Raw genomic sequence first — 24,627 nt, 5'->3', positions numbered from 1 at the left:
CCACACCATTCATGATTTTATATACCTCTATCATATTGCCCCTCAATCGCCTTTTTTCCAAACTGAAAAGTCCCAGTCTCTCTAGCCTCTCCCCATATGGGACCCTTTCCAAGCCCCTAATCATCTTAGTCGCCCTTTTCTGAACCTTTTCTAATGCCAATATATCTTTTTTGAGGTGAGGCAGCCACCTGCTCCTCCACATGCACGTTTGCAGCTCATTACACAATTATGCAGCACGCTAGGGAGGATATGGCAGCAGGCAGGACTGTATTGCAGTCATTCTGGGACTCTGACCCCACCTCTTAATGTCAGTGTGTATTCTGCTACGTTGGAGTCCACATGAGCAATCACCTGAAGAAGAAGAAAAGATAGTTACTTTATTTCTGTAACTGGTGTTCTTCGAGATGTGGTGCTCGTGTTCATTTGAAAACCCATCCAGCTTCCCCACTGTCGGAGTATCTGGCAAGAAGGGAGTGGATTGGGCAGTGTCTATATTGGCAGCCATAATGGTGCCACTCCAGGGGGCACTGCACTGATCCGATGGCTACTGGCTAGGGGAAAAAGACTTGCGGCAACTTGGCATGCGCGTTGCGTGCACACCTGTATTGGAATGGACGTGAGCGCCTATTCAGTTAAATATGGGTGTGTATTAGGAAATGTTGGAAGAACCATTATTTAATCTTTTTACACAGAAAAATAGTCTAACAAATGTATGTATATTATGATTATTCATTTTGTGTGGGGTAGTAATGTGGTATGGAATGTGGTACGGAAAGTGGTACTTGCAGCAATGAGTGATGCTTAGTGTGACTGATGAACGCAATAATACTTGTTCCACATTGCTACTACAAATTGATTAAATGATTCAGCAGGATCACAGCTGTAACTGCATCAGTTTTATGACTCCTGTGAAAAGGTACATTGAGATGAGAGAAATCGAAAGGGTAAAGGTACATTTTAAAGGATTGCTGTGCCTATATTTGTTACCCTTGTTTTGCTCTATTTTGAACTTTGTGCATATTTAAAATGTTTGCAGTTTTTGTTTCAAATGTTAAATACCTTTTAAAGATATTAAAATAAATGTATGGTATACACACGCTTTCAGCTTGGGAAAGAAATCCCATGCTTTAAATCTTGAGGATTAAAAACGGATGAAATATTTACACACACAGGTTTTTAATATTACTTGTGTTTTGGCTATGATTTGCTGTTTACAGAATTAGTCATGTGTTAGTCTGTGTGTGGCTTTTTAAAAAAAACAAATATAGTTTGGTTTTATGTAATTTTAGCTGTGTTTTCAGAAAAGGGATGGGTGGTAAAAAAAATCTTAACAGATGATTTTAAACTTTTCTTTTGTTCAAACTCTTATCCTACTCTTGGACAGAAGAATAGGGAAATTTGTGACCAATGTAGACAATGGGTAACGTTTTCTAAAGTGCTTATGTGACTAGATTAATCTTAATAAAAATAAATGGGGCTTAAGTACCTATCTTACCAAGTGCTTTGAGTTCAGAATTCTTAAATGTTTGGGACATTTCTGGCAAATACACATCAGTGAGAGCTGAGTCCAATGGCACTGTTTTTTGCTTAAGTGAGCCTCTTCTCTCATTCTAGGTGAGAAAAGAGTGTAGTGCTAGAAGGGTCTTCCAGAGATTCTCTAATCCGGTGATTCCCAACCTGGGCTCCACGGACTCGTGGGGTTCCACAAGGGTATTGCAGGGGTCCATGGAAAAATTGAAGATAGATAAGTGATCATAGAAAATAAGTTGTTTTTTTTTAAAATAAATTGAAAAGTTACAATCTATTATTATTTTTTAAATTAAATATCTTCCAATAATGTTAATTGATGTCCAAAAAGCTTTGCAGTGATTTCCTTTCTCATTAAATGAAGTGTGCATAGCATCTAGAATTGGCTCTGATAGGGTCTGCAGTTTAGGGGGGTGATTGGGGGTCCACATTAGTGAAAACCACTCACGATTCTAGTCTAACCTCCTGGTGCTGAGGAAGGACCACATATAGCTACACAATTGCTGACTGGTATGTCACTAATCCAGGTGTCTGCAACCTGTGGCTCTGGAGCCACATGCAGCTCTTTAAGGACTTTTTTGTGGCTCCCAGCATTATAACTGCAAAGTTTAAAAAAAAAAAAAAAAAGCCACACCCCTCCTGTTTATTTTCTATAAACAGTGAATGTCTCGAAACCCGAAAATGAGCTCGTATCTAAACAGCAAATGATATGTGGTCTTGAAATGTTGGATAACTCATTGTAGCGTCCTGCAGAGGGAGTGAAAGTCAGGAAGACAGTGGTACAAACATACACATTAACTCTGTCTACATTTACATTCCTCTTTCGAAAGAAGAATGCAAATGCAGGAAATCCAAAAATGCACATGAAGTGCTGATTTACATATCTCATGCTTCGTTTCCATACTCTCTTCGGAAAAGAATCTTCTGAATGAAGAAAAGCATTGTAGACGGGGCCCTTTCGAAAATAAACCCTGTCTTCAAAAGAACCCTTCTTCCTATTTTGTTTCAGGAAGAAGGGTTCTTTTGAAAACAGGGTTTATTTTTGAAAGAGCCCTGTCTACAGTGGGTTGGTTTTTTTTTTGAAGTTTCTCTTCTGAAGAGCATGCAAATGAAGCACAAGATATATAAATTGGCATTCATTTGCATTTTTGATTTCCTACATTTGCATTCTTCTTTTGAAAGAGGAATGCAAGTGTAGATGTAGCCAAAGTGTGAGGGAATAGAGTATGTAAGAAGTTCGTGAACATACTGCAGAAATCACTGTACTAGTCTTAAAATAGTGGTTACAAAAAGTATGGTTTGACATATCTATTAAGGACCGTCTTGTACTCACACGCATTATAGCTCTTGAATTAGTGAATTTTCTTTACCAAATTGGAAAAAATGGCTCTTCATGCTATTTTGGTTGCTGACCTCTGCTCTAAGCTGTTTAAAATCATCGATGATTAGGATTCTGCAACCTACTTTAGAAGTCTCTTCCACCCTTTAGAGCCACCATTTTTTCATGCTCCCTTGGGAAGTGGAAGATAGGTTTAGTTGAGTTCCTGAAGATAATACCAAATTACAAGTGGGTATGTGATGCTCCATCAATCTAGCTTTATCTGTCCACACCAGCATTGTGTGGCAGAGATAGTAAGGTAACATTTTTATTTTGTTCATTCTGATTGTTTGCTCTCTGACCTAGTTGAGACTTTTCAGCCACAGTGAAAGTCTAGGCATACCACTGCTTTGAAATATAGACTGCATAGTAAATACAGGAATTCAGAAAGATCCCAGAACTGTGGTGGAAGAACTCTTATTTTCAGATGTATAATTGGGAGCAAAGACTCATGTTCTCAATCTCAGGTACTGCTATGAAGTACAAATATTTCCATGCAAAAATTCTACATGTTACTGACACTTAAATGGAAGATGGGTTCTGACAAAACAGTGGGTACACAGTTGGGGAAAGCAGAGCTACAGAAAAAAAAAATTATTCTTCAGTCCCATGGGGTATCCAGTTTTCTCAATTGCCATGGTGTTGAAGATGGCAAAAATGGGGAGATTTATTTTAGACTAAGTCGAAAGAAAGAGTTCTGTCATTCCCTCAGTTTCATACTTTACCTTTTCCCATCTTATGTACTATCACAATTTAAATAATGGGTGTAGGGAAATAAGTTTATAAAATTTGCATGAGATACCACACTGGGAGGGGGTTGCAAGTGCTTTGGAGGGTAGGGTCAGGATTCAGAAGGATCTGGATAAACTGCAGAAATGGTCTGAGGTAAATAGGATGAAGTTTAATAAGGACCAATGCAAAGTTGTCCACTTAGGAGGGAACGGTCAGTGTCATGTATACAAAATGGGAAGTGACTATCTAGGAAAGAGTACTGCAGGAAGATCTAGAGGTCATAGTGAACCACAAACTAAATATGAGTCAACAGTGTGACACTGCTGCACAAAAAGCAAACCTGATGCTAGGACGCATTAACAGGAGTGTTTATGAGCACGACATGAGAAGTAATTTTTCTGTACTCTGCAGTGATTAGGCCTCAATTGGAGTATTTGTGTTCTGGGTACATTTCAAGCAAGATGTGGAGAAACTGGAGAGGGTCCAGAGAAGAGCAACAAAAGAAAACATGACCTGTAAGGGAAGACTGAAATAATTGGATTTGTTTAATTTGGAAAAGAGAAGGCTGAGAGAGTACATAACAGCAGTTTTCAAGTGCCTTTAAGGGTATTACAAGGAGGAGGGAGGACTAATATTTCCAAAAGGGGGCTGGGGGCTGCAGCTTCAGTAAAACATGTTTAGGGATCTGCAAATAAAGAGTGAAAGCTGCAGTTCTAAATTAACTCTTGTAAGGTTATGCATTTGAAAAGCCTTTTTAAAAAATCATATTGAAGACTTGACATCACTTTTCTTGGGACCACTTCTGTGACAAATTATGCATCTATAGTGGTGGAATTTCACATGCAGCAGGAACTTAATATTTTTGGTAGGTTAGAACACTGACTAGGGCAATAAGAATACAGATTTGAGAAATTTTGACGAGTAGTTATCTTCATGTATTGATGTCAGCCCATCTTCAGTGTAAAGTAGTATGAGAGAAAGTTTTGAGTTGTTGCAGTAAAACCAATTGTATTATGCCTGTCCCTTTGCTAATACTAAGTAAGCTATTCTACAAGGCATGCAATAATGCACTAACTAATGTTTTGTTGTGTGTGTGTTTTTTTTTTTTTAAATTGGAGATGCACATCTCCTAGAACTGGAAGGGACCTTGGAAGGTCATCTAGTCCAGTCCCCTGCTTGCTTGGAAGGACCAACCACCATCCCTGACATCTTTTTGCCCCAATCCCTAAATGGCCCTCTCAAGGGTTGAACTCATAACCCTGAGTTTAGCAGGCCAATGCTCAAACCACTGAGCTATCCTTCCCCCCTTTATTAATGTCATAGTTCACAAATCCAGTGTTAGACAAAAAATATACTCCCTCATTTTAAATCAAGTTCCCAAAGGTATCTAATGTCCAGAACTGCAAAATAAAATAACTGAATGGTTTTTCAGGCCTACTTGTTCCTCCCACAAATGGCATTCAGATGATCTGGTTGTCATATGGTGACTTACTTGATTTGGGATGAGGATAATGTGAATTTGTATGTGTGAAATGACAACGTTTGTGGCTGCATGAGCTTAACTCATCTGGGGTTTGTAGCTTTGCAGTGGGTGTTTTTATTTTTTGCCCATAAAGTATGCATATCACTGAATATATAATTGTCAAGATAATGTGATGCTACTGAACTAAATGTGGTGTGTGTTTGTGTTTAATGAAGATGTCTAATAAGTAGTGGATGGGGTTTTTGGAAATCCTCTCAAGGAAGCAGGTGCCTAAGCTCCATTGAAAATCCATTTGATTTTTGCAAACCGCCTTGGGTCCCTTTGGAAATTGTATCCATATTGTAGGATAAAGATACTTATGAAACAGTAACTCTGGAAAATGTGCAGGGCGTAGTGGCCAGTTTTGCTGTGATGGGGTTTCCTGACTGCAGGTAGTAGGGCAATAGATGCAGCCTATCCTGGCACCAGACAATCTTGCCAAAGAGCACATAAACTGCAAGGGGTATTTTCTTTGGTGTAGCAGGCACTGGTAGATCACAAGGGCCATTTCACCAACATAAATGTGGGATGGTCAGGAAGGGTGCATGATGCATGCATCTTTCGCAATTCTGGTCCGTTCAAAACTGCAGAATGGACCTTTCTTCACAGACCAGAAAATCACCATTGGAGATGCCAATAGTGATTCTGGGTGATCCAGCTTACCCCTGGGTCCCCTGGCTCATGAAGCCATACACAGGCAACGTGGACTGCAGTATGGAGCAGCTCAAGTAGAAGCTGAGCAAATAGAGGATGGTGGTAGAATGTGCCTTTGACCACTTAAAAGCCAAATTCAGGAGCCTCCTGAGACATAGACCACAGTGAAAGAAACATTCTTCTTGTGGTGGCAGACTGCTGTGTGCTTCATAATTTATGTGGGAGTAGGGGGAAAATATCACCTCCGTCAGGAGGGCAGAGGGTGCTGACGCTTTATCAGTGATTATGAACAGCCAGACACCAGGGGCAGTAGGAGAGTACAAGTGGTGCTGCTAATCAGGGAAGCTTTGAAAAACACCTTTATGAATGACTAGACAGTGACTTGACAGTCATGTCTGCTGTTAAGGAGGTGCTTCCAAATGGTGTGTGCTTGATTGTAAAGCTTGTGAACCACCCCATGCAGTGCAAGCAATACAGATACTCATTTTGAGAGCTGAATTGTTTTTATTCAGAGAACACTAAAGGAGTTTGTGGACTGGGCTGCAGGGGTGGGTAAGCAAGCGCTCTGTTTGCTGACCTGTCAGCTGCATCATCTCCTCCTGGGTTGCCACAGGGTGGGGGAATGCTTCTAAGCTTGTGATTGCAAAAGCAGTTTCTGCATCTGTGCATGCTGCAGGTGTGTGAGGGGTGGTTGGAGCTATATTTTTAGTGTCTGTCACCATGAGCAAATGGTGAAGGGGTCCAACCACCCCGTCTTCCCCTTTGCTGGGTCATTGAGCCTTTGCCTTCTCCTGGGGTATGGGGAAAGAAAGGTGGGGGGCAAGCATGGCAGTGCCGTTATATTGTCAGGGCCTTTTGTCTCTTGCAGTCACGGTATGCTTCCCTCTCTGCTGGGAAAGTGACAATTTCTTTTCCCCTAGCAGCCTGGGGAAGGGCAGGGGTCATCTGGACTTGGTGAAGCAGCTTAAACTACTGATAGCAGAATGCTCCTTCCCCTGCTGCTTCTAAGCTGGAGAAAGAGACATAAGTCTGAATAAGAAAAATTGATAGGAGTGAAAGATAACTCAGTGTGGGCACAGGACTGGTCATTATGTTGCACTGCTTTGTGGTACCATGATTCTAGAATACTTACGGGTGGCTTGGTGTGGAAAGGTGTCCTCCTGAGGTGGCCGTAATAAGGTTGGCCTCCCAAAAACTTTGCGAGAAGAATTAGAGTACCTGTCTGAGAGAGTTATGGAAGTGTCCAAGGAGGATTGGCGCTCTGTCCCAAGACACATTAACAAACTGTTTTGGGGGCCCTGATCCATGTAGGTACAGCACCTGCCACAGATCACACCCAATTTCGTTAACCCACATGTAGAATTATTAAAAAAGAGACCTGACCAGAAGTGCCGTCCTCGTCATCAGGGTCCAGCTGCGAAATGTCCTAGGAAAGGGGGGATGAAATCTAATGTTACAAAAGCTGCTGGCTGTCGGCAAGATGAGCTGCTCCATTTTTCACCTTCTGACCATTATTGTCCTCCTCCCCCTTGTCATCCGTGCTGTTGCCAGATGCTTTCTGAAGAATCTCTTGGAAGGTTTCCACGGACTGTGGGGGGACGGTGATTGGGTCACTCCCTTGAATCCCATGCAGTCGTTCATGGGAGTGGCACATTTGCAGCAGTGGCCGAGGACATCCGTTTGCTTCCTTTATTTTATGGTTCACCTGCCTGACCACCTTTATTTTCATGCGACACTGCTGGGTATCCCTTGTGTACCCTTTTTCCTCCATGCTCTGTGAGGTCTTGGTGTATATGTTGCATTTCTTTTGCTGCTTTGCAGTTTTCCCAACACAGATTCATCATCTTCCTCCTCCATGCCCCCCGTTTCCTTAAGCCATGAAGTCCTGGATCTCTTGCACACTCCGTGCTAGAGCTCCTCTGCAATCCTGAGAATTCACAGCCAGATGTACTGCTGAGGTGTGCTGCCTGCGCCACTCACTGTGCTGGCCAAACAGGAAATAACATTCAAATTTTCCCACGCTGCTTACTGCACACCTGGAAAGCTTCAGAGCTGAAAGTGATGACCAGAGTGGCCACATTGGAGCACTGTGGGATACTTCCCAGAGCCCAATAATGTTGAATTTCCCACTCTGTCTGCAGAGGTGGTCATGGGATAGGAGGAAAGGTCCTTTCATGGATCGGGAATTGGTTAAAAGACAGAAAACAAAGGGTTGGAATAAATGGTAAATTTTCACAATGGAGGGGGGTAACTAGTGGTGTTCCCCAGGGCTCAGTCCTGGGACCGATCCTGTTCAACTTGTTCATCAATGATCTAGAAAATGAGGTAAGCAGTGAGGTGGCAAAGTTTGCAGATGACACCAAGTTGTTCAGGACAGTCAAAAGCAAAAGGGATTGTGAAGAACTACAAAAAGATCTCAGCAAACTGAGTGATTGGGCAGCAAAATGGCAAATGAAATTTAATGTGGGTAAGTGTAAGGTAATGCATGTTGGAAAAAATAACCCAAATTACACGTACTGCATGATGGGGTCAAATTTAGCTACGACAGATCAGGAAAGGGATCTTGGAGTTATAGTGGATAGTTCTCTGAAGACATCCACGCAGTGTGCAGCGGCAGTTAGTAAGGCAAATAGGATGTTAGGAATTATTAAAAAAGGGATCGATGATAAGACAAAAGATATCATACTTCCCCTATATAAAACTATGGTACGCCCACATCTCGAGTACTGCGTGCAGATGTGGTCTCCTCACCTCAAAAAAGATATATTGGCATTAGAAAAGGTTCAGAAAAGGGCAACTAAGATGATTAGGGGCTTGGAAAGGGTCCCATATGGGGAGAGGCTAGAGAGACTGGGACTTTTCAGTTTGGAAAAAAGGCGATTGAGGGGCGATATGATAGAGGTATATAAAATCATGAATGGTGTGGAGAAAGTGAATATAGAAAAATTATTTACCTTTTCCCATAATACAAGAACTAGGGGACACCAAATGAAATTGATGGGTAGTAGGTTCAAAACTAATAAAAGGAAATTTTTCTTCACACAGCGCACAGTCAACCTGTGGAACTCCTTGCCCGAGGAGGCTGTGAAGGCCAGGACTCTATTAGGGTTTAAAAAAGAGCTTGATAAATTTTTGCAGGTTAGGTCCATAAATGGCTATTAGCCAGGGATAAAGTATGGTGCCCTAGCCTTCATAACAAGGGCAGGAGATGGATGGCAGGAGATAAAGCACTTGATCATTGTCTTCTGTTCTCCTTCTCTGGGGCACCTGGCATTGGCCACGGTCGGCAGATGGGATGCTGGGCTTGATGGACCTTTTGTCTGACCCAGTATGGCCATTCTTATGTTCACTACTCTGAGGTTGACTATGCAAGGTTGAATTTGGTGTTACTCCTCCTGAAAAGTAAGAGTACAAAAGTTGACCTTAGGAACCCTTAAAGTCAATGGAACGAACCTGTAGTGTCAACTGATTGCTTACAAATTCCATCTAAGTAACCTAAATTCTAATTGATCTCCTAGTGAAGATCAAGCCTCAGCCCTCTCTAGGCTGATGGGACCACAGTTTGACCTTTTGGCCACAACTTGAACTGTTGGCCCCTTGCTCTCTGCTCTTCTTGTCTTACACCATTGCCCTCATGGTTGCAGTAACTTTGGCCAGGAGAGCGTCCAAGCTTAGTCCTGTCATAGTCCTGTCATTCTCTTATAAGGACAAGGTACAACTCCCTTCCTTCTGAAGGTGATGTTGCATTTCCCTATGAGCCAAGATATCTGTGTGTGGCTTTTTTTAACCCTAAGCTGCTGCACTCTCACACCCAGGAGCAGAGTCCACTCTTTTGATGTGCGTAAGGCACTGGCCTTTTATGTTGACAGAACAAAATAATTCAGGAAGATGCTACACCTCATTGTAGCAGTAGCTGATAGAATGAAAGGCCACCCCATATAATCTTGTTGTGGATAGTGTCCTGTATCTGGGAATGCTAGAGCCTCACAAGTGTACACTCATCCCTCGTTAAATGAGTACTTCATTTACGAGTACTCACTTAAACGAGGGACACACTTACCTAACTTAATTCACTCTACGAGTAAACTTCCCCCACTCATGCGAGCCTTACCCGCCCCCCTGCGGCTCTGACCCCCTGCAGCCTGACACCCCACTGCTGCCTGCAGCCCCAAATGGCAGCAGCCTGATGCCCCTGCCAGCCCCATAGCCAGACTCCCGCCACCTGACACCCCCCCCGCCACAGCCCTAAACCACGGCAGCCAGACCCCCTTACTGGCATCACAGCCTGAACCCCCCGTCCCACCGCAGCCTGACCCCGCAGCCGCTTGTACGCCCCGCGGCCAGACCCTGCTGCCGACCATAACCCCCATAGCCACCTCTATGCCCTGCAGCTTGACCCTACAGCTGCCTGTACGTCCTGTGGCCAGACACCACTACTGACTGTAACCCCCACGGCCACCTCTATGCCCCACAGCCCGACACCTCTGCTGGCCCTGTGGCCAGACCCCCCGCCCCCACGGCCATCTGTACAGCCCCCACGGCTGCATGTACCCCCCCTCGCAGCCAGACTGCTCTGCGACCATCTGTAACCCGCACAGCTAGGACCCCCCCACCCCATGGCCGCCTGTACCCCCTGCAGCCAGACCACTCCGTGGCTGCCTGTAACCTCTGTGGACAGAACCCCCTGCGGCCATGCAGCCTGATGCCCCTGCTAACTGTAACCCCTGTGGCCAGACCAGCCCCGCGGCCCCAAACCGCAGCAGCCAGAACCCCTTACTGGCCCACAGCGAGACCCCACCCCCACTGCCTGACCCCTGCAACCTGAACCCCCACCGGCCCCAAACCATGGCAGCCTGAACACCCCCCCCCCCGCCAGCCCCAGCCTGCCACCAGATTTTAACCCTCCCTCACGGTCACAGCCCAAACTACTCCTAGCCTTTAATCCTCCCCAACCCAAGGTTCACTCACCTTTCAAAAGCAGTGCTACCTGCTGCCACTCCTTCCCCAAGCTGGGAGCCCTAGGATCTAATCAGAGACTTCTACGCGTAATTTAATAGGAATTTAGTGTCCCTCTTACAAGTTTCTGCCTACAAGCAGAAAGATGGGAACCATCTGTGCTCGTAAAGCAAGGGATGAGTGTACTGCCATCTCCATTCACTGTGTACTTCATCGGAGCTCGTGCTTTTTCCCCCAGTGTTCCTGTCTCAGATCCTGACTCAGGAAACCCACGCAGCGGCAACATGGTCCTTGATAAAGATTTGCTATGTATTACACAATTATGCATCAGGCTAGAAATGATGCAGCATTTGGACTGCAAACCTACCTCCTGAATATGGGCTGCTGAGCATGCCCTGGTTGGAATACCCATGAAACAGGGGTCTGCAACCAAAACAGCAGAAAGACCTTTTTTCAACTTAAATTACAAATTAATATTTCAAGAGCCACAAGGTATGTGAACATGATCGTCCTTAATAAATAACGTCAAACCATATTCTGTCGCCCATGTTTTAAGAGCCATACACACAGCGATTTGTATCAAAAAGTTGTTACCCCCATTTCCAGGCGTTACCTGCCTCAACCCCCAAATCTGCCCCCATATCCACAAGTGTTACCCGCCCCCGTCCTACAAACCTGATCTCCCCACCCCGCCCCACCAAAGCCCCAGGTTTAACCCTTCAGCCACATACTGCCCCATAAATGCCTGCTTAACTCCTCCTGCCTGTGCATGGATTCACCCGGTGCGACTGAGCAGGATCTGTCCCCCAGCTGTGGAGAAAGGCAGGCTGGTAACATTAAAGTTAAGCTCTCTTGGAGACCAAGCATTGTGATTTGAAAGGAGTTTCCAGGTCTCTGGGTAGGAACTAATTTCTGATGAGCTGTCAGGTTGCTCCTGTTAATGACTGTGTGGTGTCAGCACTCTGCCACATGGACACAGGACAGGCAGTTGTATGAGTGTCTTTGTCTGTGCCCTGGGTGTAGGTCACTGTCACTTCCAAGGCAGCCAGCTGGGCAGGCCCTAGAGTGGGAACCTTTTGAACTAGGTCACCAGCCTGCTACCACACTGGATGAGCTGCAGGGTCAGAAATTCTGCAGGTGTCCAGTAAAGTGTGTGTGTCTTAGAGTAATTCCATCCCTGCTGCATCTGAGCGTCACCCAGTCTTCAGTGCGTTTGTACTCACAACAGGGCTGTGCTGCTGTTCTTTTGGCACAGAGGCGACTTTGGCACTAAATGGCTTGCCAAAGGTTGCACAGGGAATATGTGGCAGAGCAGGGACTTGAACCTGGAGCCCAGGCTAGCTTCCAAAGTGCTGACCTGTTTCATTGTCCTGACCGAGGCCCCTGGTGCTGTAGATAATAAATGCATCTTTTTATAACCCCTGCTGTTGGCTAGCCCAGTGTGAGGTTATTCAGCAGAGGGGAAGCCTTGTGAAGTCTTAAGTAAATTGGGAGACTAGGCCTGAGTCTCCTTGGTGTGCTCTGTGTTGTGTATTAATGCGTGTGTAACTCAGACAAACCACCAAGAACAGGCTCTGTTCTGTTCATTTAAAAAAACAAACAAACAAAAAAACCCTCTCGCAACAGGACCACAGTTCTACAGCCCCACTCCTCTGCCTGCAGCCTGCATGCTGCTTCAGCTTAGTCTCTGCGGAGGCCCTGCTGGGGACAGGGTGCGCATCCTGGCAAGAACTAGGAACTTCTCCCAGTTGCTGCAGTTTGTAGTACACAACTTGCAGTTCCCTGGGCTGGGGCTGAAATGCACTGGTCCTTAGGCTGCATTGTCAATATAGACCAAAGCAAACCCAGCAGCCTCTCCAAGAGGGGAGAACGCCCAGCTCCATGCCAGCCTCTGGAACACCCGGCTTCTCTTCCCTGAGCCTGCAGGCCTGGGCTGCTGGCCCTGCTCATGAGACGAGCCGAGTGCATGAGGCTGTAACCCCGTTGGCCTCAAACCCACCCCTCATCCCCAGGATTTACCTGCCTGAGTCTATGAGCTCCACATGCTGCCACCCCTTCCCCCTCTGCTTTCTTCTCTACCTGCAGTGCAGCTCTAGCAGGTGCAGGCTCAGCTGCCCCTCCCCCCAGCTCTCCTGCAGGCTGGCTTCCCCCATGTGGGGCAGCTCCCTGCTTTGCCGGCTTCATCTTCTGGGGCTGCCGGTGCTTAAACAAACAAACAAAAAAAACCTAAGCAGCTGCAGCCTCCAGAGCTGCACGTGCAGTCAGCGGCAGCAGTGCTTGGAGGCGCAAGCGGCTCCTTAAAGAGCTGCATGCGGCTCCAGACTGCACATGAACAAGCACTCGAAGAAGAAATTTACTCGCCACCTCATGAGTGTTGTTCTTCTAGATGTGGTGTTTATGTCCATTACAATATCCATCATCCTCCCCTTCTGTCAAAGTAGCCAGCCCCTAAGGAACTGAGTAAAGGGGTGGGTCAGCAGTGCTCTATAGAGGGCACCATTCCTGTGGATGCCCAAACTGACCCTCTGGCTAGCTGCTGGCGGGGGGGAGTCTTGCAGCTACTGTACATGTGTGTGCAGTTGTGCACCTGATTGGAATCGACATGAACAAAACATCTTGAAGAACAACAGTTGCCGGAAGGTGGGTAGTGGGTTTCTTTTGTTTTTTGCTTATTTTTTTTAATATAACGTAACTGTTCACAGGAGCGTTTAAAAATATGGGCCAAGTATAAAGCTCAGATTTTTTTCCCCAAATATTTTTACTGAGTCATAAAAGGGTGCCCAAGCTTGTGATTTTTGCTTAACATATCTCTGACGAAGGAGGGGGAGGGAGGAGGGTCCAGCATCCATCCACAGCAGCTGGGCTGTTTTGGGGTCCTGGTGTTTGGGCTTTTGCAAGGGCACTCTGACTGCCCCCTGTGGCTGGGCTGTTGGAGTGGGGGTGGCGGGAGGGAGGAAGGCTCCTGTTAGCTGTGGCTGGGAGTGGTCTTTTGTCATGGCTGGGCCAATGGATGTGCGGCGGGGGGGTCCCCCCACTGCCTCTTGTGGCTGGGTTGATGGGTGTGTGGGATGTGGAGGCTGCTGCCAGTCATGGCTGGACAGTGCAGAGAGCCCAGTCATCCATAGTGAGCATGAACTTTTGGACCTGCCTGCTGCCCAGTGGCTAGCAGCTGCAGGGCAGCCTCCACTGAAGAGCTGCAGGACTGTCTGTCTGCTGGCAGCAGTTCAGCCCCAGGGCAGAAAATGTCACGGAGATGTCTGTTAGTCACAGATTCTGTGATTTGTGACCTCCGTGACATCAGCGTAGCCCTAGCTATGTACAGTTTGATTTGGTTGCTTTTAGTCATATGGTGTGCGTCATGAATCTCACAATGTGGTTGCCAATAGCTTTTATCTTTTTGCTGCAGACTGGAAATAATATATTTCCGTCAGAATCCATGAAAGCATAATGCAACTGTCATTTCCCTCCTACTCATGCGTTCAGGGAGAATTCACTTTCTTAAAGTAAATGGTGGATGTATTTATGGTAAAATATGGTGAGAGCAGACTTTTTAAATATTAAAAAATGGTTCGCAAACCTGTTGATTGACACAAGATACTGTACTCCTGGAGAGCATTTAACTGTGTTAAAACATTTACTTACGAGAGTGGCCAGTAAATATTTTCATGAAATGAATTTTTCTAGGAAGGATAGATATCAGAATGTACGTGTTTTGAATACCATCCATTCTGTAAAGTTGTTGTTACATAATGAAAGCTATTGTGGAAAGCCATGAAGAAGTAATGCAGATTTGGGAAACATTCCTGTGTGGGAGTAAAGGGTATGCATGTAGTTGTCTGACTTTTATGAAGCTTGTGGACCACTGCTGTATAATAGCTTGACTATTGTTTTAGTTTTTGTGTGTGGAATAGATGCACACTCATTTATATATGCAAATTTCAATTATTCATCTGTGTACAGTTGAACAGGTACAACATACATGTGTTTGGACCTGGAGTATGTGAGGACATGTGTATGTGAGGACTGAAGACGCTTCCTGAACGTGCAAGTTGAAAGAAAGTAATCATGAATACACAACTTCTAACGTACAGATTTTTCTCCGGGGATATAATGTATAGCACAGTCATATATGTATTTCCTGACACCTTTAAACCTTGGCAAATATTGGAAAAAGTGTGCTGCATCTGGCATCAAAGCAATTGGTAAAACTCTAGATCGGGGTCAGCAACCAAAATAGCAAGAGCAGCCACTTTTTTACAGTTTGGTATAAAAACAAACAAACAAAAAAAACTCACTAATTCAAGAGCCTCAATGCATGTGAATACAAAACTCTCCTTAATAAAAGTCAAACCATACTTTCCGTAATCCCTATTTAAAGAACAGCACGCACACAATGATTTGTAATGTGATACGTGTTTACTGCAGGACATGCAAAAACTTCTTACATATATTATTTCCTCACACTTTACATGTGTGTTGTTCATTCCACTGTCTTCCTGACTTTCACTCCTGAACCCTCTCTCTGTGTCTTTGGTGGAATCTAAGGGGAGTTATCCAATGTTTTGAGATCATGTATTGTTTCATATTTAGATGTTCACCATTTATTGAAAATAATCAGAAGGTTTTTTTAACTCTGAAGCTATAGTGTTGAGTCATAAAGAAGTCCTTAAAGAGCTGCATGTGGCGCTGGAGCCACAGGTTGAAGACCCCTACTCTAGATGGATAAACCCTCTCCTCCAGCCTTCCCCCTCTCCCATCCAATTTTCTGTCTAAGCTGCTTTCTTTGTAAATGCAAGTGGAATGTTGGCTGCTCCACACTCACTCCAGTGTGCTACATATGTACAGTAGGGTTGCAACATTTGTGAGGGTTTGGTGTTGAAAACCCTTGCAATTGTTAAATTTCGTGAATATCTTTCGCCTGGAGGCCCAGCAAGGCCCTGGGGGCCTGGCAAGGTGGCGGCCGCTCGTGAATAATTGAATTCGAGAATGTTAAAGTCGCAAATGTCATGACCTTGCTGTATATAAAGTATCTACAATCCAACTAGAGCAATCACTGCGTCATTAGTCTCTAAACATCTGGGGTGTCTTACAGAATTTGGAGTGTCGTTGTATTTTAGTTTTTAAAGGCTTGTCCAGAGTGTGTTTGTCATTCCTTTTTCTTTTTGTCAGCAGCAATGCAGCAAGTTTTGGATAACCTCACTGATCTGCCCACATCAACAGGAGCTGAAGCAATAGACCTAATTTTCCTCAAAGGAATAATGGAGAACCCTATTGTAAGATCACTTGCTAAGGTATTCAGATTTATTGATAGTTTGATTTAAATTTGACACTTTGGATGTTTTTCACTTGGAATTGTCAGTTTGAGAACTATGACTGATAGCATATATTCTTAGCTTTTTTCCAGAACATATTGAATACTGGTAGACTTGGAGGAAACTGAGACACAAGATTTAGTTCTGGACCCCTTCAGAGTGATCATTTCTAGCATTGAAAAAAGGAGCTGGAAGATAGCGGATGAGAATAAATAATGGCATATTATTTGTATTATCAAAGAGCCTAGGGGCTCCGGTCTCAAGCCAGGATCTACTCTGCTGGGCATTGTACACACACAACAAAAAGATATTCCCTACCTCAGAGAGATTACAATATAAATAAAAGAAAATTGACAGATGGAAACAGACCAAGAGGAGAGTGCAAGAAACATTACTGGGCAGTGTATTGGGCTGTGGACTCAGCACACCATCAGCATAACTATTCTCAGGCTTTCATAAGCACTTCAGTGAAGGACAATTGGAGAGAAGTTTGAGGAAGGATAGTTAAGTGAGTGTGGAAGATGTCATGGAGTCTTTCTTCCAAGCATGAAGGGAGAAAGCCCAGAGGATGCTTTTTGAAAATTGAGTTGATATGCAATATTTTGATTAGTTTTATATAATTCTAGTTTTAATATGATACAGTTTTAAAATCCATTTGTCTGTCTCAAAATTTAAGTGTAATGGGGAATTGTCATTAAGCAGGTGTATTTCCAGTGTGGACCATCAAGGGTCAGTGACCTAGAAGACAATATAAATAATTGAAAGTTTGCAGTTGACACAAATATTAGGGGAGGAGTGAAAATGAAGAGGACAGATCACCAATTAAGTGATCTGGATAGCTTGGTAAAATGGGTGCTAGCAAAGTGTGTATTTTGATAGCGCTAAATGTAAATATATACAACTAGGAGCTAAAAATGTGAGTCATATTTACAGGATCGAGGACTCTATCTTGGGAAGCAGTGACTCTGAAAAAGATTTGGGGCTTGTGAAGGGGTGATGTTGTGATCAAAAGAGCTAATCTATCCTAGGATGCATAAATGGGAATTTTGAATAACAGTGGATGATATTTTACTTTCGCAGTCTTGTTCTGGTGTCCACAATTCAAGAAGGATGTTGATGATAAACTGGAGGGCTTCAGGATACCACACGAGCTTGTGCCTGTGTATATCTCCACGCGGAACAAATATTTAATATGCTAGCAAAGAAAGATGTAACAGGATCTAATGGTTGGAAGTTTAAGCTAAAGAAATTCGGACTGAAAATATGGTATAGCTTTTTGGCTGATGGTGATTAGCCACTTGAACAACTCACCAAGGGTGGTTGGTTGATTCTCCATCACTGCTGAGCTTTAAATCAAGGTTGGATGTTTTTCTGACTGAAAGATAATCTCTAGGAATTGTGAAAGGGTAAATCACAGAATTTTCCTTAAGGTTGCCCCCGAGTGTTTTGATCTTGCCTCTGATGTCTGCCTCCCTACTCTCTGGGACTCCCCACAATCCTGTCTGCTGGGCTCGATCTTCTGGTCTTCCCCAGCCAAACCAGAGGATTGGTCACCATCCCTCCCACCCCTCTTTCAGAGCAGCTTAGACACTGAAATAGGTCAAAGTCAGTTACTAAATCAAAGTGAACAAAAAATGCTTAGCTAATTCTGATCCACTCAGTGTCCAAGCCTGGTATCATATCACTAGACTTCAGAATTGGCCTCTGGGTTGTCATTAAAAAATGACAGCATAAGCTAAGTGACTTTTTGTAAGTCGTAGAGTAGAGCTGGAAAAGCACTTCTTTGGTGTCTTTAAGGCAAAGGCTGGAGTGCTGACAGCTTAAGCCATCTGATCTGGTCAGCCTTTATTATTGTTTTTCTGAACCTTAGATTGTAGAGGAGTGTGTGTCAGTTCTATGTGAAATCGAACAGTAATTCACTGTGGTTGTAGTTACATTTCTCTTACAGTTCAGGGTTGGAGGGAAGGGGTCTTTTATGGAAAAAAATGCTGCTTCTCCATTTCTCACTTTCTGCTAGTGTGGAGGATTTACTGGAGAGAACCGGGAGATATGGAACTGACAGACCTGGTTCTCAGCGCATATTGCTCTTTTCATTAGTTCACCCTTTTACTCTTTCTCTTGAGTCTGGATTTCTTGTTGGAGCAGAACAGTTCATGCAGATTTCATTTTCAAAGACAAGAACTTTTTTCTTTGAGGTAGTCTGGTAACGGAGAGGTAGCTGTGTTAGTCTGTACGCCAGCAAAACAAAACAGCAGAAATGTAGTAATTTAAAGACTAACAAAATGATTGAGGTAGTCTGGCTCACTCAGTCAGAGATTAGAAAACAGTCTCATAGGGCAGCGGTTCCTAACCTTTTCACTAGTGGGTAACCCCAGTCACACACCACCAACCTTTCAAGGACTTCCATCAAAGCCAATTCTATTTTCTATGGTCTTTTTTTCCCTCCAGGTTGGGAACCACTGTCATTGGGGATGCCAAAGTAAGAACTGGCTTAAAATTGTTCGAGGCAGGAACTTTGACATGGTGGTTATCTGATTCCAATTGTCTTGGACTTTCTCCTATGTCTAGTATCACTGAAGCAATTCTTGCAACTGTGCATATGTATGGAGCTGTCTGCGAGATCCAACTCTTTTAATGCCATAGTCCACAAAGAAGAAACATTGTTAGCTTGCATTCCAAGTTTCTGGCCAAAATTGTTTTTCATCTCAATAAGTCAGTTTAACTGCCTCTGTTTTTTCCCCAGAGCCCAATATCTGTTGTGGGAAAGAAAGGTTAATATGTTTAACAGCTCTTAGCTACTACAATATACTTCTGGTTATTCGGATTGCAGGGCAGGGGGACAGATTTTATTCAGATAACCGAGAATTTGGATAATGGAGAGGGCAGGATCTGTCCAGCAGTGGTGCCTCCCCTCACCCCCCGACATCTAGGGGATGACTTCTCAGAGTTCTGCCCAGAGAGTGGAGATCTCTTCTCTGGCCCGTCATGAGTGTAGCCTTCTGCCTGCGCAATTGCACCTGCCGTCAGGTGTCATCAGGTTTGCAGTGGTGTAGAGAGTCCTCTGCAGTTCCACTGTCATATCACCACTTCACCCACTTGCATGACAACAGAGCTATAGAGGATGTGCTGGAGTGCTACAGGAGCCATTCCACCTTATGGTGGCTTCCCTTGAGGATGGGCTAGGCTGGTTTACTGAACATGGTCTTTTCTCGGTTATCGGAATCTCCGTGTTATCCAAATCGTTTTCTTGGTCCCTAGCCTGAGATTCAGGCCCCAAGCATCTGGGGGACAAGGAGGGAATTCAGATAATGGGAATAAGATTTTGGCTAAATGGGAGTATCATGTATTTAGAGCAGGGGTAGAGAACCTTTTATGGGCCAGGGGCCAGTGGCCCAGAGAATAATCATTTGGTGGCCACACAGCAGTGAGATGCAGACATAAACAAATCTCAGTGGCCTGACCCTCAAGAAACACACTCCTCATTGGCCTGGTCCCGAGGTGGGGGAGAAAAACCCTCAGGGTACTGGGACTCCCTTGTGCTTCAGCCCTGTGGGCTGGATTCAGTGTCTAGTCTCCCTGGATTCAGCCTGTGGTGAGGCTCCAGGCTTTCCTTCACCCTCTGCCACTACCGCCAGTGCCACCCCAGCCCCCAGGAGGGCGAGCCAACACTAGCATTCCAACTTGGTGGTGGTGGGAGGGTGGGGCAGGGAGACTTGCAGTGGGGTGGAGCATTAAGTAGGGAAGGGGATAGCTCCAAGCCTTGCTATGGGCCAACTCAAGGGAAGCTGGGGGCCAGATAGACCCTGCAGTACCCTGTAGTCTGTAGGTTCCCTACCCATGATTTAGAGCAGTGGTTCCCAATCTTTTCGCTAGTGCAGACCACCAATCACTCCCCTCAGACAGTTCATGGACCACCAATCACTGCTGCAAACCTTTTGCAGATCCCTATCAAAGTAGTTTCTAGCCACTATCTATGCTTAATTAAATGAAAAAGGAAACCACAATATAGATTTTTTTTGGGCAGCAATTAATAACGTTATTGAAATATTTAATTTACCTTTTTATTTTGTCCACAGACTCCTTGCAGTACCCTCATGGACCCCAGGGGTCCACAGGCACCAGGTTGGGAACCAGTGATTTAGAGCAGTGTTTCCCAAAGTGTGGTACGCTTACCACCAGTGTATGCAAAAGGATTTCAAGGGGTAGAGAGCAGAAAATAAACTACTAAAAATCAGGAGACAAGCACTGGGATGGGGGATATGCCAATAAGGCCAAAGTCCTGAAAGGGGTACGCAAATGTTAAGTTTGGGAAACATTAGTTTAGAGGAAAGTCGAACTACATTGGGTGACATTACAGGGGAGAAAAATACTTCTGAAAAATCTCTGTACAGAGATGTAAGTGGATAAGTTGCCACATCTAGTCATGTCTGAAGTAATTGGTGGTCCCAGTGTTTGAATGCCTCAGTGCTTGCTCTGTAAGAAAATGGCAGTCTCCGTGACACCTCTTTTCTCTATTGAAAGACTAGCAATGTCCTTCTGTTAGAAATCTGTAGGACTGCTGTCTGTGCCTTGATTCACATGTTCTCAAATTGTTGTTCAGTTGATACTGCCTGAAGAGGAGATGCTGGTTTCAGAGGGGCAATGGTTCAGTCATTATAGCACTAGCAGGGCTCTTTGGGCCCTGTTTTCAGGGAGATCACTGCTAACTAAGGTGACCAGGCCTACTGATATCAGGGGCTTTGTCTTATACAGGCAACTGTACCCCTGCATAAAATATCCTGATTTTTTTCGTACTTACTGTCTGGTTGTCTTAATGTTAGCTAGTCTCTTAGCCTATGTCTGGATTACAGCAATTTGTCAATGGAAGTTTTTGTCAGAAAACCTGTTCTGACAAAACTTCTGTTGATGGATTATGGCCGAACTGCCAAGAGGCTCACAAGAGCAATCCACTCTGAAAGAGTGGCTGGACTGCCTGGTTGCTCTCTCGACAAAATGGCCAACTGGGAGCACAGCAGACAGGGCTGCCCAGTGTCCTGCAAGCCCTGTCTGTTGAGAGAGGGCCCCTGGAATGTCCACACTGGCTTTCTGTCAACAGAGCCATTATGCCTCGTGGGCAGCATGATGAGACCGTCAACAGAAGTGCTGTGTTGTGGCAATTTACTGTTGACAGAGCATCTTGGCAATCTGGACACTCAACAGGTTTTGAGTTTCGTCAAAGAAACCAACCAACCAACCAATCCTCTAGGATGAACATAGCCTTGAAGTGGGGCATTAGGCTAGAAATGTTCAGGCTAAGGAAAGAGCTAACATCAGTAAATTTTTGTTCTCCAACAGTATTGCCTTCATAAAGTAACATTGATCCTCCCTTCTCTTCTGTTTCAGAGCCCAGGTCTAGTTGCTCTTCTAGAAGTAAAGAGGAACCGAGAGGCAGTTCAGAGATTGAGCTATTAGATGTTCTGTTATATGGAGTTTGAGGGGACCCACGTGTACACACAAACACATCAGTCCAGTGTTTTAAAATGGCTTTGTGACTACGTGATAAAATAGGATAATCCTATGATGATTTTGTGAAGGCAAAACAGTAAACTTACTGTAGAAAAGACACTGTCTTTTTAACTGTCTTGTTGGAGAGATTAATCATGAAATGCAGTTAATCATAGGACTAAATTAAAATTGCTGTTCTGTTGCATCTTGTTGGCTCTTATTATTATAATCTTGTTTTTAATGGCTCACAGGCTCATGAGCGACTGGAAGATTCTAAACTTGAGGCTGTCAGTGAAAACAACCTGGAGCTGGTGAATGAAATTCTTGAAGACATAAGCCCTTTAATAAACAAAGATGAAAATATTGCAGAATTAGTTAGTATACTCAAGGAACCTCATTTTCAGGTACATTTATTCAGTTTGCGTATTTAAATGTGTTACTACTTAATACATGAACATATGCATATTCATCTAACTAGGAGTGAAAAAAAATCATTGTAACCTCTCCAACCATAGGAGGAAGAATTGAAAGGAATGCCAGTCAGTTTTCATCAATAGTGAAGTTTAAAGAGAAGTAGGATAAGACAAAACAGAAGACCACTTGATGGGGATCAGCTACATATGTTGGCTAATTCGTTATGATCAAAAGTATTATATGTTCTTTGACACATTCCCAAAGCTTTCCCTAGACAAGAACTTGCCTTTTTTATTCTTCTGGTCTAAATTTGCTATGCCAGATGGATGACATATATCACATACGGATTTGACATCCTTTCACCTGGAAACCTAGTTCAGCTAAAGAATCTTTTTTTGGGATTCTTTTAGAACCGGCCACACTGTTGCTCTTGCAGTACAAGGTTGTTTTTTTTTTACTAGGCAGTTTTATGCTTCCATGCTGACACAAGATGTAAAAGGGTTTCTCAGACTTTTTCTCTTGAGACTTAATTTATCTTACATTTTGGACTTATTTTTCTGTACTGCTGGTGATGTGTTTGCAGACATTTACTTATACTATTTATGCTAGTATCCTGTCTCTGACAATATCCAGTAGAATTAGTCACAAGAAGGTGCAGGAAGCCCCCTATTTAGAAGTCTGTCTCTCTCATCTGTCAGAAAAGCAGTTTCTTAAGGATCTGGGAAATACTCAGATCCAGTGACTTGCAGCATGGCCTCCCTGGGCACTATGGAAGCTCATGCAACCACCTCACCCCGCCTGCTCAGTGGCAGGGTTTGCAGCCAGTGGCCTCTCTGAAGTGTCATGCCCCCGCCCTGAGGTGGAAATACTGGAGGCAGAGCCATCCTGTTCATAGGATGATCTGGGCCAACTGCTCTAAGCCCAATGCATCAGGAGCCTTGGGCACCCTGGGGGGACCAGCGATGGGCCTGGCTCCAGCAGCATGGGTCAGGCCTGCCCCTTCATTCAGAAAAGAACTGAATTATTAAACTATGAAAATACTTCATGCATAAAAGGCCCACTAATTCAAATTTGCAGTAGAAGACCAAGGTCTGTTCCACAGAAGACTGGCTCTGTACAAGAATAGTACCAAGTTCTGGAACTACCAGGTTCAGTCACAGACAATTTGGTGGCAGCAGTTAAAGCACATTTTTGCTGACACTCTAAGAGCTTACCAGGAACCCATTGCTGCTGTTTTCTGCTTCCGCAGCTGGACCAGAAGTTCCTTTTTTTTTCCGTTGTCTGTTTCTGGTAGACAAGCTCCTGAAGCATCCTATGTGGGTTGCTGGAAGGCCTCTGCTTTCTGTTTGTGCTCTAGTAGGCCCATGGAGGCTGAAGCATTAGAGTAGTACAGCCTGGCTCAACTATGGGCTCATATCCTCTGGTTATCGTGTGTGTGTGTGTGTGTGTGTGTGTGTGTGTGTGTGTGTGTGTGTGTGTGTGTGTGTGTGTGTGTGTGTGTGTGTGTGTGTGTCAAAGCTACCATCTGTGGTATCTTGTACAAAGCTTTTTCTGTTTAGCAATTTACTGTGGTGCCTGGGATTGGCCTTGCCTGTGACCGGAGCTCCATGATGCCCTTTAATGAAATAAACTGTTGCTACCCCACTTTAAGATTTGGCAAAATTAAGGGCCATCCCACTCCACAAACTTGTCCAGGGCCCATATTTCCTGTACGAATGAGATTCTCCTCCCCCATCGAATTTCCTTTCTTAGAGGGCCCAGTGTTTCCATTTCACAGGAGTGGATTATTGTCAGGTTATACAGACGTGGGTTAGAGTACCCTTCTTTTTTCATCATTTCCTGCCTAGGCCTGAGGTCACCATAATCTGTCCCCTGAAGTCTGGTGTTTTTGCTTTATCCGGCAAACCTAGATTTGTGTTGATTTTTCATAAATGTTAGATTAACTCTTGTGGTGAAAGATACCTTAAAACTGTAAAATAAATTATCTTCCAGTAGTATTCACCTGAAGATTTCCGTTTTTTCAAACGTGTCCATGTATCTAGACTGGGAACTGCTTTAGTTCAAAGTTCTCATCATTTGTTTTCATCAGGTAAAGTCATCCCAGATTATACATATCCCAAACTGTAGATGGTACTATAATTGTCTCTTGAGCTTCTTGTAAGAAGGAACCACACACAACCTGCAAAATCACCAAAAACATACATTTTCTCCTTATGACAAGTACTTTTACCTTTTTTTGATTGGGTGAGGGAGTGTTTGTTTCGCTTCCATCACTTTGTGCTCATGAGCCTCCAAGTACCCAATGAGACGGCTCAAATACTTCCTTATTAATCGAAGAATATTTTAGAGGGTGTGTGTACGTGCATGAATATTCAACCTATATTTATTCTGACTCCTACAATAATTTCTTAGAGGAAATAGTATTTAAGTGAGTAGTGCCATATTTGTTCAGATAGTATGGTGATGAGGCCATGTAAATACTTGAATACATTTCTTTGGAACATATGAGTATTACTGTGCTTAGAATGAATAAGGGTTGCAAAATCTGGACTTAAATGTTACTGTAAAACCTTTAGATACTGAATTATTTAATAACCAGTGCTCTCCATGGACATTAATAGTAAACATGCTTTATTCACTCCTTGTTT

General features: G+C 44.0%; 1 protein-coding gene across 1 annotated transcript in view; it reads left to right on the top strand.

The window, feature by feature from the left end:
* The window catches only part of PALS2 (protein associated with LIN7 2, MAGUK p55 family member), a 100,131-nt gene that overhangs the window by 35,546 nt on the left and 39,958 nt on the right, over window positions 1-24,627 (top strand). The window contains exons 2-3 of the mRNA XM_074984621.1: window positions 15,942-16,060; window positions 21,817-21,969. Of these exons, the coding sequence (XP_074840722.1) occupies window positions 15,944-16,060; window positions 21,817-21,969 (270 nt within the window). The 5' untranslated portion in view covers window positions 15,942-15,943. The remainder of the gene's footprint in view (window positions 1-15,941; window positions 16,061-21,816; window positions 21,970-24,627) is intronic.

Source organism: Carettochelys insculpta, chromosome 2, assembly GCF_033958435.1.
Source record: "Carettochelys insculpta isolate YL-2023 chromosome 2, ASM3395843v1, whole genome shotgun sequence".
Lineage (NCBI taxonomy): Eukaryota > Metazoa > Chordata > Testudines > Carettochelyidae > Carettochelys > Carettochelys insculpta.
This window is presented reverse-complemented; position numbering and strand designations above follow the sequence as displayed.